This window comes from Lemur catta, chromosome 9, assembly GCF_020740605.2.
Source record: "Lemur catta isolate mLemCat1 chromosome 9, mLemCat1.pri, whole genome shotgun sequence".
Classification (NCBI taxonomy): domain Eukaryota; kingdom Metazoa; phylum Chordata; class Mammalia; order Primates; family Lemuridae; genus Lemur; species Lemur catta.
Window position 1 is genome coordinate 33,307,507 of NC_059136.1, and position 15,422 is coordinate 33,322,928.

Below are 15,422 nucleotides of genomic sequence, written 5' to 3' on the forward strand. Positions count from 1 at the left end.
GATTTGGAATTAAACACTCTCGCAAACTGACCGCAGGGTCCCGGCGTATGTGTGTGAACCTTGTATTCCAGCTCTATTCCCTCCCTTGCAGATGCAGATGCAGATGGCATCTTAATTAAACATTCTCAGCCACCAGCAGAGCACCAGTGCTCCCCAAAGCTGTGATTAGCCCTACTCCCATCCAGCAGCAATTGCAAGAACAGGGCCGCAAGTACCTGGGAAGCTGACAAACAGCACTAATGAACACAAAATGGACATGATGTAGGGGCATTTTGCAGAGAGCTTGCCTCTCAGTCCCACAATGGGACAGCTTTCAAGAGAAAAGAGCTTCATCATGTGACATTCAGTGGGCACTTCATTAATAAAGCCTTTTCATTGAGAGGAAGGATTGAGCTGAAGTGAGAGCAGGGAGGAGGAATTGATGGCAGACCCCTCATGCACTTCATTGCAATGAATTCTCACAGCAACCCTGTGAAGTAGATGATATCACTGCTATCGGCCAAATTAGGGAACTATGGCCCAGAGAGATGATGTAGCTTATCTAATGCTACATTTCTATCAAGTGATGGAGGCAAATCCAGACTCCTCCATCAGACTCAAAGTCCAGAGCTTTTCCCAGCTCAACAAGAATCCCAACAAAGAATAACAAGGGAAAGGATTGTGCCCTGCCACTGTCATTCGCTAACTTTCAGGTTGTGCAAGTAATTTCATCTCTCCTGGACTCAGTCTATCCATTACATGAGAATAATTATTTCTGGGTGCTTATTTTCAGAGTTTTGTGAGAAATGCATGAAAGGATGGATAGTGACAATGCTTAAGAGCCATAAATACCTACAAAGATAAGAGAAACTGTGATGGTTAGAACGCACCTGTCCTAAGCTCAGCTTGACATTATAGTAAACCATGCGTCAGAGGCCAGACTCTTGCTAAACAAGGATTTTAGGATTTAGGTCATGTTACTAGTTAAATCAGTTACTTTGCTTTTTATCTACTGCAGCGATCACAGTAGAAAGACTATTACTCTGTCAGGTGTTATGTCCTCACTTTCAGGCTGCGTGTATTTCACTTCCTCTCATCTTTGATAAAGAGTTGGTGCCTCATAAGCCTGGTTTCTGTCCTTTGCTCCCTGTTTCTATAAATGTCGCTCACTCTCCCCATGAACCAAACTCAAAACCTAACTGTCACAGTGGGTGCCCCCTATCTCTCTCCTACCATCTCAGTTGCCTGCCAACCCTGTGGATCTAAGCTCCACCATCCCCTCTCACCTGGACCACTGCAGGAGCCTCCCCGGCTGCTCTCTCTGCCTCCAACCTCGGCCCTTCCCCACAATTCACTCTCCAAACCTCAGTTAAAGTGATCTTTTAAAATGTAAACTAGTTGTGTCATTCGTCCGTGTAGTACTATTTAGTGGCTTCCAGTTGTAGTTGGAATTAAATGCAAGCATCTTACACTGGCCTGAGATTTTTCTCACAGTCATCCAGCCTTATGACTTGTCACCACATCCTTCCATCACCACTCTCCAGCCACACCATTGTTTTCTCAATTTGCAATTGCTATTTTCTCTTCCTGGACTTCCTGCACTACACAGCGTTGACTCCTTCCAAGCTTTCAGATCTAGATTTAAATATCAGTTCCTTAGTAAGGTCATTCTTAATCCCTGATTTGAATTACCGTCATCACCCATCATGCTCTGTCATTGTGACTGGCTCTTTTAATATGTTCTAACTGTGTGGGAGTGTGTTTGGGTGTGTAATACTTAATGTATCTTCCTTGTTGGAACATAAGCTCTGCAATAGTCAGAACTACATCCATTGGGTTCACCATTGTATACCCAACGCCCAGCATAGTGCCTGGCAAGTAATAAATCCTCAGTAGATAGCTGTCATGTTCACAGAATGGTATGAAACTATCAGTTCCACAAGAAGTTCATCCAGGAGCCCCACCATTTTTACACCCTCCCCACTCCCATCTGAGATGAACTGGTCAGCCTAATGAGACCATCCCTCTTGGTTGCTTTGTTTCAGGAGCGGCTCGTGCTGTCTGTGCTCCCCCGGTTTGTTGTCCTGGAAATGATCAATGACATGACCAATGTGGAAGACGAGCACCTGCAGCACCAGTTCCATCGCATCTACATCCATCGCTATGAGAATGTTAGGTGAGCAACGCAACTGACATCTGCATTCCGGTTCTTCAAGTGATTCATGTGTGCCTGACTGCTCTCATCACACTGCCGTGGCTTCTGCCTACCTGAGTGTCAGCACCTGTCCTCATCTGGTTGATTAATTTACTAACTAGTGTTTATTCATCAGCGAATTCTACATTTCCAAAATGAGGCTAGAGAAGAACATCAGAGAATTCAATTACATTGCTCAGCTCCTCTGTAGTGGGCTTTCCTGTCTTTGCATTTTGAATGGGAAAGAGAAACACTTTTTATTATTAGAAAAATAATCTCAGGATTCAATCTGGAGGTTTCAAGTGTGATCGCATGGGTCTCTTCCTTATATTTCTCATAAGTGTCTTAAAACACAAGAAAAGTACTACAGCTTCTTTTCCTTTGCAAACATATTTTTGGCCAACCATCCATCCATCCACCCACCTATCCATCCTACCTATCCATCCACCCACACATTCACCCATCTGCCCATCAGTCCATTTGTTCATCAGCGCCCCCTGTGTGCCCAGCGGTGCACTGGGCAACATGGGGTCTACTGCAAATCAAAGGGTGAACACTATAGTGAGGCAGACCTGTTTCAGCATCCCAATTCTGCCTCCTCCTTGGGCAATTTTCTTACCTGAATTTCAGGATCCTTCTCTGTAAAATGGGCATTTTAATAGCCACCCTGCAGGGTTTTATTAGATTATGTGAGTGAAGATTGATACAAAATGTAGGACAGGCAGGGTTAAGCATTCAGTAGAGCATTGGGCATATTGTAGGTGGTTTCAGACATGTTTCCTAGTTGCAAGCAAAAGAATCCAAATCTGGCTGATTTAAAAGACATGTACTGGAAGATTATGTGGTGGCTCACAGAATAATTGGGGAAGGATGGAGACAGAGGCTGGGGATATGGGCCAGAATGAAGCCAGGCCACAGAGTGAGATGCATAGCCTAAGTCACACCAGAGCAGTAGGCCACCTAGGATGCCATTGCACTGTCTCTAAGCAGTCAATTGCTTGTGCTATCAAGCCCTGTCCCCTGACACAGTGAGCCACCGCCATAATTCCTCCAGTAGCCCCCGGAAATGGATGGTTCTGCCTTTGCTCTGATTCCATTCCCTGAGCCTCCTGCATCTCTGCATCTCAAGTGAAAGGTTAGGGCAGATGATGGGTCAGTCTGATTGGCTAAGCCCAGTCAGTTTCTAGAAGTGTGTAGCAAGCAAGTATCTGGCATTTTCAGCTTATATAGTAGAATTGCACTTTCCTCCCACCAAATATAAGGTATAAATTTCCCAAACATAGGGCAGAAGTCCATACATTGAACAGCTGTAAAAATAACATACATACACTCTTAATTCCTTTCTTTCTAACTTTGGTAGAATGGAAGAACAACTTTTCCCGCTTACCAGCATCTCTAGATGTTCTACCCCTGGCATGCAGGGACACGTTTAAAGCAATGTGCAGCAGAAATGATGATTCTAACACAACCCTTCAGCAGGCAGAGCAGGATAGGTCATTCTCAGGACCTCGGTCAAAAATTAAGCTACAGTGATTTAGATGCTTGACTTTATAAAACAGCCCTTTGTTAAGCAGGAATTCCAGTAAGAAATGTACCCCAGATCTAGGTACTGGTCCCACGGATAATTCATCAATGCCAATTCTAGAACAATAGGTAGCTATTAATCATAACACAATGTGGGGTTCTACAATTAAGCAGGCAAAGAGTGCCAAGCGATCGTAAGAAGAGGACAATCTGGGGCAGGGAGGTGGAGGGGTGGAGGGTGGGAAGGTGGGGGTAGGTAGAGAAACCTTCCTGGAAGAGATGATTCTTATCGGCCTTATCTGAGATTGAGTCAACCAAATGAAAACAACAAAGACGCAAATTCTGAACAAAGGGAATAGCAGGAATGAAGACAGAGGCCTGGTACACACGGAGAACCATAGGTGATTTTACATATTCCTTCCCTGGTGAGAAAATGGCTTGACAATAAAAGTCAGGTGCAGAGAGAGCAGAAATCGAATTAATATTTTGGAAGAAAGCAAATAAATAAATATTTCTATTTATTTATTAAATACATATTTATAGATTGAAAAAACATTTATTATATAACAAATGCATATAATTATTTATTATATAAACATATGCAAATTATATAAATATATAAATAAAATATATGGCGTATTATGAAAGTGCCTGTCACCATGGAGAAAGAGGGAAAAAAAAATAACTACTTTTGGCCGGGCACGGTGGCTCACGCCTGTAATCCTAGCACTCTGGGAGGCCGAGGCGGGTGGATCGCTTGAGGTCAGGAGTTCAAGACCAGCCTGAGCAAGAGCGAGACCCTGTCTCTACTAAAAAAAAAAAAGTAGAAAGAAATTATCTGGCCAACTAAAAATATATATAGAAAAAATTAGCCGGGCATGGTGGCGAATGCCTGTAGTCCCAGCTACTCGGGAGGCTGAGGCAGTAGGATCGCTTAAGCCCAGGAGTTTGAGGTTGCTGTGAGCTAGGCTGACGCCATGGCACCCACTCTATCCCGGGCAACATAGCGAGACTCTGTCTCAAAAAAATAAATAAATAAATAACTACTTTTGAAAAGAAAAGAAAGAAAAAGGAAAATTAAACAAGCCTGCACACCAACACCAACATACCCAGGAGGCTTAAATTCAAGGAACATGTTCGGCTTTCTTTCTGCCTTTATATCATGAATGGCTAAAGTTACTTCTGCTCCCCACCCCTCCAATCCCGCTCATTTATTTTACATCATGGAATTGAGTTCTTATGCTGGAGACTCTTTTCCAGAAGTTCGAACCCCACTAAATTGAAATTCAGTTTCCTGCCCTGCATGTTTCTGCTAAAATAAGACCAGGGAGGAGGAAGGTCCTCAGCCCTTGTCCCAGAACAAAGCTGTCCGGCTGCTCCGCCCCCTTCCCCAGCCCCCAGAGCAAACCTGCTGCTGTGTTGGGAGCATTTTTTTAAATCATTTCCAATCCTGGCACCCTCTTTATGGTAACCCACCTGTTTATTCTTTCTTCTCCCTTGCTTTTTTTTTTCCTTAAATTTTGATGACCCTTTCCTAAAAAATTGTCTGCAGTACATTTCTAGGTCTTACTTATATTTCATATAATTCATTGCCTTCTGTCAGTTAGAGGTTAGAGGTGCCATGCTTGGGGATTTGTGTTCCTGAATGGATGGGGGGCCTACAGAGCTGGGCCCCCATCCCAGAACCCTTTGTATGAGACACACCCCTGGCGAGACCTTGCCTGCATCATTTCATCTCTGTGGGCCTGTTTCCCAATCCAAAGCTGAGCTGTTTGAAACGGACAAAGCGTTTGAACTCTCAAGTTGATTTCAGCCATAAACCTCTGAGACTTCACCAGGTTTACCTGGAGAATCCACCTGGCCACTCAGCTTTTTACTGGGCTTCCAATCCCCCTGCCCAATTCTATTTCTCTTCCTGTTTTTTTTTTTTTTATTCTCCCAGATGTTTGAGACACTTTTGTGTATTCATTAGAGTAATGCCATCTGCTCTATCCAGATGATTTTAACTCAATCAAATTTACACACACAAGTGTCCACTGCTGATATTCCTGGTCAGCGGGTGATTCAGGGACAAAAGCCCTTGTGTTTTGTAACTACCACCTCTTAGGCCTCAAAGTTCTCCACATTCAGTTATCTGAGGGGGATAGAAGTGGAGCATAGAGTACACACACTCTTTTTTTTACCACCTTGACCCAGAAATGATGTGTGTCATTTCTGCTCAGATAGCATTAGTGAGGTGTGATCGCAGGGCCCCAACTGGATAACAAAGTGCCTGGGAAGAGTGCTGTTGGCTCAGTGGCCTTTCCCAGTGCCAGGCGGATTGACTGTGGGAAGGGCAGCCTGGGACAGGCCTCTCTGTCATGGTTCCTGTCTCCCTTTCCCATCAGCCCCCCAACTCCGTGCCATGCACATTTGCACATTTGCTGGTACATATGTTGGAGGTCTATTCAGAGGACAACTTTGTCTTTATTTCTTCCTATGTCCTAGTAGACATTTCAGTGTACCGTTGTCAAGGATCAGAAAAATCCTCATTTTTGGTGTCTTGCTCAGTCTGTTCACCTTGTTAAGGGGCTGTTTATTTTCATCCAGGCCTGTTGACATGTATGATCACTATGTCTGCCCTGTAGACTTGAGTTTCACATATAAGCAAAGTGCAATTGAATGGGCTTAGAGAACTAGTTGACTTTCTAGATCCATCTGCATGGCAATTGAGCCCCCCCAGATTCCCAAAAACTTCCAAAAAGAGTTATATACCCTCCACTTATTGAGGACTACACTGTGATTTACAAGTTATCTTCTTACAATAGCCCTACAGAGTAGCTTTCATGATCTTTGCTTTATTATCAAGAAAATGGAAGCTCAGAGAGGTTAAGTAACTTTCCCAGGAACACACAGGAAGAGGAGTTTACACAGGTTGATGTTCCTAACAATTCCATTGTACTCTGCTAAAGCTTCCTTGAGGGTTCTATTTGCAGACTGACTATTAGGTAACATGACTTAGTTAGCCAAATAAACAACTTACATAACCAATAGAGTTGAAAACTACTATGACCACTTCAGTATGTTCATTTTAGAAGGCTACAAGTTAATGACAAGAATCAAAAGACCTGAGAACTCTAAGCCTACCACCTGGGGGTAGCAGAAGAAGCAATGAAATGAGAACGAGGGCCCTGGTTTCTGCCTCTGGTCTTTATTGTATGACTGACTTACACCAGCGCTGTTCAGTGTTTACTGTGCACAGGAATCACCTGGGGCTCTGGTTAAAGCAGATTCCAACACAGTGGGTCCAGCAAGGGAGCTTGAGATTCTGCATTTCTAACAATTTCCCAGGATAGACTATAACCATACTCTGAAGAAGGAGGACTTAATTCTGAATATTTCTGTTGCTTGGACTCAGGAAATGTATAATGAGGCCGACTGTGTGCTGGGCAGGTGGGATACAGAGGTGACTTTCTTCCCATTCCTCAACTAATAGACGGAGCACACTTAGCCATGTATGACTGTGCTACAAAGCATTAAGTGCCATGACAGAGAAGGGCACGGGCAGGGTGAGAGGCTAGAGCTGGGAGTAACTGGCTATGCTTGGGGAGGTCTCCATAAAAGTAGAGTCTTAACACATGAGTGGTGTCTTGAATGACAGTCAGGTTTTAACAGGTAGCAAAAAGAAAACAAACAAAAAACTGCGCCATGGGACAGGTATATCATGTACAAAGACACAGGTGCATAAAGTACGGTGGGCTCAGAAGACCTCAAGAAATTCAATGATATTGAACATAGCACATCTGGAACTTTTATGACCTTAGCTCTCAGGGAATCCACTTCTTCTTTCAATAGTCTGTAAGTTCCATAAAGGCTATGACAGTACTATCTACTCACTATTGTGTCTCCAGTGCCTGGTGTGTAGTAGGCATTTAATTAATAAGCTGTGGAATGAATGAATAAATTAATGAACCATTCTAGCCATGGACAGATGGATACTAATAGTTTTGGGTGTGTGGATCTATAAAGGGAGTGGGTTGAGCTAGATAGACTAAAAGCCCTTCCACCTCCCACCTGCCACGGAAATGACTTTTCTTACTTCAAAAGTAGCATAGTGCATCAATGAATAGTATGGATTCCAGAGCCAAGCTGCCTGGTTCAAATCCTACCTCTTCATAACAGGTTCTACCTCATACATTATGCAGAATGAATGAGTGAGTATATAGAGAGCTCTCAGAGCAATACCAAGTCCACAGTAAATACTCTGTCAGTGTTGCTGCTGCTGGAAGTTCAGGCTGTATCAACAGTTAGGGATGCTTTTAGCTACAAATAATGAACAATCCAATCAATGGCCATATTTTTGTCCACTTTGTTACCTCTCTCCTTCCTTGCTTTCTCAAATACAAACATTCAATTATAGTATAATTTTGGAAAATAGTGATTAACAAAACCTAACACACTTAAGGAGCACTTACTATGCCAGGCACTGTGCTAAATGCTTACAAGGCACCAATGGGGCAAGTACAACACTTATCTTCAGTTTCCAAAGCAAAGGCTTAGAGAAGTTCAGGAAGTTACCCAAGGTCATAGAATTCATAAGTGGTGAGCTGAGATTTGATCCCAGATCTATCGAGACTCAAATCCTATGCACATGACCCTGTGCTATGTCACTACAAAGCTATAGAGGACAGTGGCAGTGTAACGCCTCTGCCAGAGGACGCTTCATACATTGAAAATCTAATGGCGTCACACCCATGTGTAAACCCCCTTCATCAGCTTTTCCTCACTTTCAGGACAAAGTCTACTTTCTTCAGCCTGGCTTACCAGCCCCTTCTTCATGAGTCCCCTGCCCATACCTCTGACCTCCTCTCTCTCTACTCTTGAAATTCTCATTCCAACCTCCTTGCTCAGTGATGCCTTCTGAAGACCCCCGTGAACGCCTGCAGAACCTTGATATATATGCTTTCCCTTCTACCAGACCCTAGGATGCATTGTTCCCTGTGCTCAGAGCACCCATACTTCTAGTCACTTTACCCATCACATTCTGTTAGTCCTTCAAGACTCAGCTGAGACTTTGCCCCGCTAGGAAACTGCTGATACCCCGGTGACTGGGCACCCCCAGTATGAACTTCCATAACCGCAGTCATCACCTTGAACTGTCCCATTCCTGTCTTTCTCCTTGTCTTCCTGGCTCCATTCCTGAGACTCTGAGCATCTTGAGGACAGGCACTGGGTCTTATTTACACTTTCTAGCACTGTGCATAGCTGGACACATAGTAGATACATAAATATTTTCTGAAAGAACGAGGCATTAACTAATTAACTAAAGCAATAAATTTTAACCTGAGGTCAAAGTATTCCTAAGGAGTCCATGAATGGGCTTTAGGGAAGGTACAAATTCCTTGAAATGATGTGCAAAATTTTGAATGCTTATGCATTTTTTACGAGACAGAATCCTTAGCCTATATCAGATTCTTAAAGGAATTTGTAACAAAGACAAATTTTAAAAACCACTAAATACAGGTGGTGACCAGTGTAAGTCAACACACATTCCACAATGTCTTCTGGCCAATTACCTATTTTATTAAAACTAATAAAGTTTCATTTTTTTTATTTTGTAAGACTTGCCATTATTTTACGCAACACTAAGAGAGGCAAAAAGTTTGACATGCTGCTAAGATTATCAATTTTAAGATACATCCCAGTTTCAGAGAAAATAAAACATGAGAAATGATGAAATATGGTATTCTGTTTGGGGTCCCATCTTTCCTCTCAGAAATCCCTGAGATGACGTGGTAAGGTGGGTGGAGCAGTGCCCCTCAGGGCAATTCAGCCAGGTGGACAATGCCAGCTCTGCCGTGTGCTGCCAGTGGGATGCTGGGCAAATCCCCTTCCTCTCTGAGAATGGAGAGAACTATGCCCGCCCCAGAGTAACTAACTGGACGGATTAACCAGGAGAGCACTCATACAGTGCCTGGCTTTTAGAAGGCTTCTGAGAACTGCCCCTTCCCTTACACCAAGCCATATGCACTGAATAATACCTTATTTAACTGAAATCCTTAGTAATGTGAGTTTTTAAGTAACTGCCTGGGGTCTCCCAGATTTTCCCACTTATTCTCATAACTTTTGAAAAATGCCTAACTCTGTTTGCCTACATTTGGGGTACAGTGCCTGTCACTGAGCTCAAGATGATGAGGTTTTAGGTTCTCCCCTGCTCACTATGTCTGCTTTGCTCTACGTTCATGGCATGTGCATTGCTGTTCATTGTGAAAATATAGAGATGATTTATAAAGTTTCATTTTGCTCTTCACAACAAATTGATCTGTTCACAGCGACAAATTCTCTTTTGAGTTATTTTCGTTGTCCACACTCCGCAGACCTACACAGGAAGAAGGGCTTTCCGTTGTCCCCTTGCCCTTCCTGAACTCCGGGGTGGGCTCTCTTTGCTGAGATATTTGTTAAATAAGGAGACATTCCTCCTGAATCCCATGACAGGGAGAGCTAAAATCTCAGACCACAGAGACAGTTGATTTATTTGGATGATGTTGATGTCTCCCCAGGATGGATTAAAATATTAATATGCTTTCTCCACCCCACCCCCTTCCCTGTGTTTAGTATTCTTTTTGCAGATGTTAAAGGATTTACCAACCTCTCCACGACCTTGTCCGCTCAGGAGCTGGTCAGGATGCTCAACGAGCTCTTTGCCAGATTTGATCGACTGGCCCATGTGAGTTGAATTTAATTCCCTCCCAGTCCTCTGCAGGAGTGAGGGACTGCATGTGGAATTAGGGGAGAGACAAGGATTCAGCCTTCATCCCCAATGTCATTACCATTCTGCATCCTGTCCCCAGGCATGGACCCCGACCCTCTCACATTCTGGAGACTGATGTTAGTTATTTACAGGTCTCGGGGAGTTTCTCAGATTAATTTCCCCAATTGAGAGACAGCTGGTTGAGTGACAATCAAACCCAAGTCCTTTTCATCTGCTTTCCACGCCCCCAACATTACTTCCTGCTGCATGTGGCCAGGTGCCATCCAGCTGCAGCTTCAGTGCTCATACATGAAGTGATGGCTGCCTGCAGTTTCCTAGCCAACCCCAGCCATCTGGAATGAATTAGCCTGTTCGTAAAAACCAGTAATCTGCTGGACCATTCCACCACTGTTTTGTTTGACCTAACTTAAGAGCTTTGTTTTTAGCCAACAAGACAGTACCTTCTTTTTTAGCTGGTTTGTTCAGAGCTGAACTAGAAAACAAATTAAAGGAGATGGGCCTTTGTTATCAAAACACGGATCCATAGCCTGAAGCCACTCAAGTTACCAAGAAATATCATTATCACAATGTATTTCAGAGTGGGCTTTGGGTTCAAATAAGCCTGACTTAATTGCCTGCTTTGTAAAGTGTGTGTGTTAGTGTCAACTTCATGGGGCTGTAGTGGGAATTAAATGAGACCACATGTATCAAGTGGGAGTTCATTTTTAGAGTATCAAAATGTCCTCGTTTGAGGCTGCTTCACTCCATGGGAGATCCATTCATACTTGCATCTAAGGACCTACTAGGTATTACGCATGGTGCTATGTGTTAGGAACATGAGAATGATGAAAATGCACTTCCTCCTTTCCTAGAGTTAAGTATAGTCAGGGATACATAAATAAGTAATCAATGCACAAGATGCTATGCACTATGAGGAAGGTAAGTCTACGGGCTATGGGAACACAGAGACAACACATAACCCTTGGATCAGAAAAGACTTCCTAGGAAAAGTGACTCTTAAGCTGAGTCTTAAAAATGAGACAAACAAATACAATTGTTTATCTCATTTTAGAATACTATTCAGCAATAAAAAAAATGATCCACTGATACATGCAACATCAATGAATCTCAGATGCAATATGCCAGGTAAAAGAAGCCAGATACAAACTGCTAGATATTTTTTATTCCATTTACAAGACATCTTATAAAAGCTACAATTACAGAGGCAGAAAACAGATAAGTAGTTGCAAGGAGTGCTGGGAATGGAGCGGCTGGATAGCAAAGACCACGGGGTAGGGTGATTTGGGGGGTGATTGTAGCTGCTTTGCATTTTGATTATGGTGGTTGCATGACTGCATACATTTGTCAAAAGGGTGAATTGTATGTAATTTATACACTAATTAGCAAAGGGAAGAATATTTTATGCAGAGGAAAGAACAATAATAAAGATATTACTCTGCGTATGGGGACAAACAAGAAGAGATCACTGGAGGGGAAAGTGCATGGTAGGAAGTGGTGGAGATGAGGCAGCAACATAGGCAGGGACCTGATAAGGAACCCAATTATAAATTGTAGCCACTGGACAGCTATTGGAAAGATGGGAGGCTGACATGGACAGCAGAGGAGGCAGGAACTGAGGTCTCCTCTTGGTAGCAGAGTTGGGTTTACCTGGAGGGCTGGGGATTGGGAAAATAATATGTATACCATTCCCTTTTATTGTTACACCAGTGGGTCCTTGGATGCAAGTATGAATGGATCTCCCAGGGAGTGAGGCAGCCTCATATGAGGACATTTTGATACTCTAAAAATGAACTCCCACCTGATATATAGGGTCTCATTTAATTCTCACTACAGCCCTGTGAAGTTGGCGCTAACATACACACTTTACAAAGCAGTGTACCAGTGGTGACTGGTGTCAGTTACACGTAGCTATTCCATTTCCTATTATGGTCCTGAATATTTTTGCTCAAGATGAACAAAAATGTCCCTCCAGTGAGAACTGACAAGTGTGATCAAGATCAATTCTAGTGTCACAGTACTCCCCTGATCCAGCGAATGGATAATGAAGTAAAATTTAACTCAAGTTATTCAACCAATATTTACTGCATAGTTACTATGTGCCAGGCACCATGCAAGACTCTGGGAAGATAGAACCAGTCCCTGCCCTCAGGAGCTCAGAGTCTGGCAAGGGAGAACAACAAGTCCATGCCAATTGCAGCAGTGTGGTGCAAGCAACAACAGATACAGAAGTCCTGATGAACAAAAGAAGGAGCTGTCAGATACTTGGGAGAGGAAGTGATCTGGTAGCATCCAGAGAAGAAGCCATAGGCAGGCTGGGTTGTGAGGAAGGGCAGAAGCTTTCTGGGCACCAGATTAGACAAAAAAAAAAGTACCTTCTAGGCTGAGCCATGGTGCAAAGGCAAGGAAGTGTGAAAATGCACTGCTTGTTCTGGAAGCTATAAGAAAGTCAAAATCACTAGGCCATGAAGGGCATGGGAGACTCTGGTGAGAAATGAGCTTGAAGAGGAAAGGAGAAGCAAATCTTGGAGGGCATGGTGCAACCTTTCAAGGAATGTGGATTTTGTTCTGTAGCCTGGGCTTTCCACCCTCCTTATTACACACACAGTGGGGGAGAGGAACCAAAGCAGGGACACATAGCTGGCCAAGTGCCAGTGGGTACAGGAAGCCATAGTCTATCATCTGGGATATGAGTCTTATTTTAAAGGAAAAAGTGAATAACAAGTTAAGCACAGATATATGATGGAGTAAACATTTTATTGACTTTGATAAGTCAATTGATAAGTATATTGATATTTGATAAGTATATTGAACATTCATAAACTGCCTGGTGGATGCTATGTACTGTGATGATTGCTTTCCTAGATTGCCTCATTTAGTTCTCACAAAACACCTACAAGGAAGGTTCTTTATTATTCCCATTTTACAGAATGAGTGACTGAGGCTCATAGAAGGAAAATAATCTACCCAGAACCATCAGTAGGTGGCGTGTCTGTGATTCAGACCCAGGTCAGCTGAGGCCAGCTGCTAGCTCTCAACCACCAAGCCACCCCTCAGGCATTTTAGGGGCTAGAGGACAAGATGACAGAGAGGTAGAGGTGTTGCTACTCATGCAGGGCAGCTTGAAGGGTGGGAATCAAGTATGGGCTTGATTTGAATGTACCTTGAGCAAATTATCTCTCTGAGTCTCCGTTTCCCATCAGAATTGAAATGAAGGATAAATTCATGTGAACTGTCTCAGCAGAGGCTGGCTCAAAATACATCCTCACTACACATTAGTTCCCAGTAATCCCCTTCCCCCAGCCCCCACCCAGCCCAGGTGCATCAGTACCTGCTACTGTAGAGGACTCTCCTTGGAATGTTTGAGAAACTCTGCCAGTGAAAGCAATTCTACTCACCTTGGAATGAGAAAACCTACTTTAATTCTTTCTGCCCCAACCTTAGGTAACCACTTAACCAGCTGGGTTATAGGCTCCACTTTGTATAAAAGAAGATTGGATTTGTACTTTTTATGGTGTCTTTTAGCACCAAAATCCTGCAGCTCTATAATTCTCTCTAGTTGCCTTGTCTGGATGGTTTGCTGTAGATTTTCATTACATTAAAGATAAGAGAGAACCTATCTTACATGTAAAGGACATACACTGTACCCATTTATTCACTGTGTTATTAAAATGCAAGGATAACTTCAAAGTCTTCTATTAAAGTTCCTTCTAGTTTGGTAGAATTTCTCAGTGCCCTTGTGGTTCAAGCTGCTCACTGTAGAACATTTTTGACCCTCAGTGGTGCCCTTGGCAAACTTTGGTGACACTAGTCTTTGAACTTTTTTTAATAAAGTGGTCCCCACCTAACCCTTCCCCATTCAAATTAGGAATGTAGACTATGCATACTATTATGAAGGCCTTAAAACAAAGAACGTATTTATTGTTGCACTTTTGACATCATTACATCTTAAAACGTTCCTTAAATTGCTGCCAAAACTGAAAACAACCTAAATTTCCAACAATGAAAAACAAACCCAACACTATGGAAAGCTAATCAACAGATTAACCAGAATGAGATCACTCTTTTGTACCGACATAGAAAGAATTTCATGACATGTTGCTGCATGAAAAAAAAAAAAAAAAACAGATATTCTTCAGATCTTAAACATGGTATGATAAATTTATAGCTAAAGAGAATAAAAAATAGTGTATACGTGTGGACACGTACTGTATATGTGAATTCATAGCGGCCTCCCAGGGGGGTGCATGGAGACCAGACTTCCAGGGCATTGTGTGTCTATGAGAAGAGACTGTCTGAGGGGACTTTAACCTTATCTGCAGTTTAATTTTTACCAGTCCTACATATCCATGTACTACTGCTGTGATTACAATGAGATTAAATAATATAAAATTTGTCAGTATTTTTAACATAATTATTTTTAAAAGTACATTAATGGCACTAATGATTTTGTTTTGAAAGTATTTTTTTCATTTTTATTGATTTTTTCTGCTTATTAAAGTAATACTTGTTCATTGTATAAAATTTGACATATCACAGAACATACGCATCCCTGTAATTCTACTCCCCACATAGTATAACCATCTTTAATAATTTGGTGCATATATCTCCTAATTTTGATCTACTCTCTGTATTTGTGATTTTATAAACTCTCTGGATTTTTCTAATATTTTTATAATATCAAAGCCATCAAGATGAGAAGAAAAGGATTATAAAACTCACTCAAGAAAATTTGCAAGAAGACCCCCACCCTACTTTATTTTTCTTTTTAACTATCTTTTCCCCAAGCATTCTGGCAGTTTCTGATAGAAAGAAGTTACTTGGATAATACTGTGAAATCATCTGACAGCTCATAGGATTTAATCAGAAAAATATGTCTGCAAATTGACAGAACTTGAGAGATAAGAATCTAGGCCTTTTATATATACATATAGGCATACATACATATGAATATAGAGATATTTACATATCTCTACA

General features: G+C 42.3%; 1 protein-coding gene across 2 annotated transcripts in view; it reads left to right on the forward strand.

Annotated features, from left to right (window-relative positions):
* Positions 1–15,422, forward strand: part of ADCY8 (adenylate cyclase 8) — a 216,352-nt gene that overhangs the window by 79,578 nt on the left and 121,352 nt on the right. For both annotated transcript variants that reach the window (XM_045560407.1, XM_045560408.1), the window contains exons 3-4: positions 2,025–2,155; positions 10,292–10,403. In XM_045560407.1, the coding sequence (XP_045416363.1) occupies positions 2,025–2,155; positions 10,292–10,403 (243 nt within the window). The remainder of the gene's footprint in view (positions 1–2,024; positions 2,156–10,291; positions 10,404–15,422) is intronic.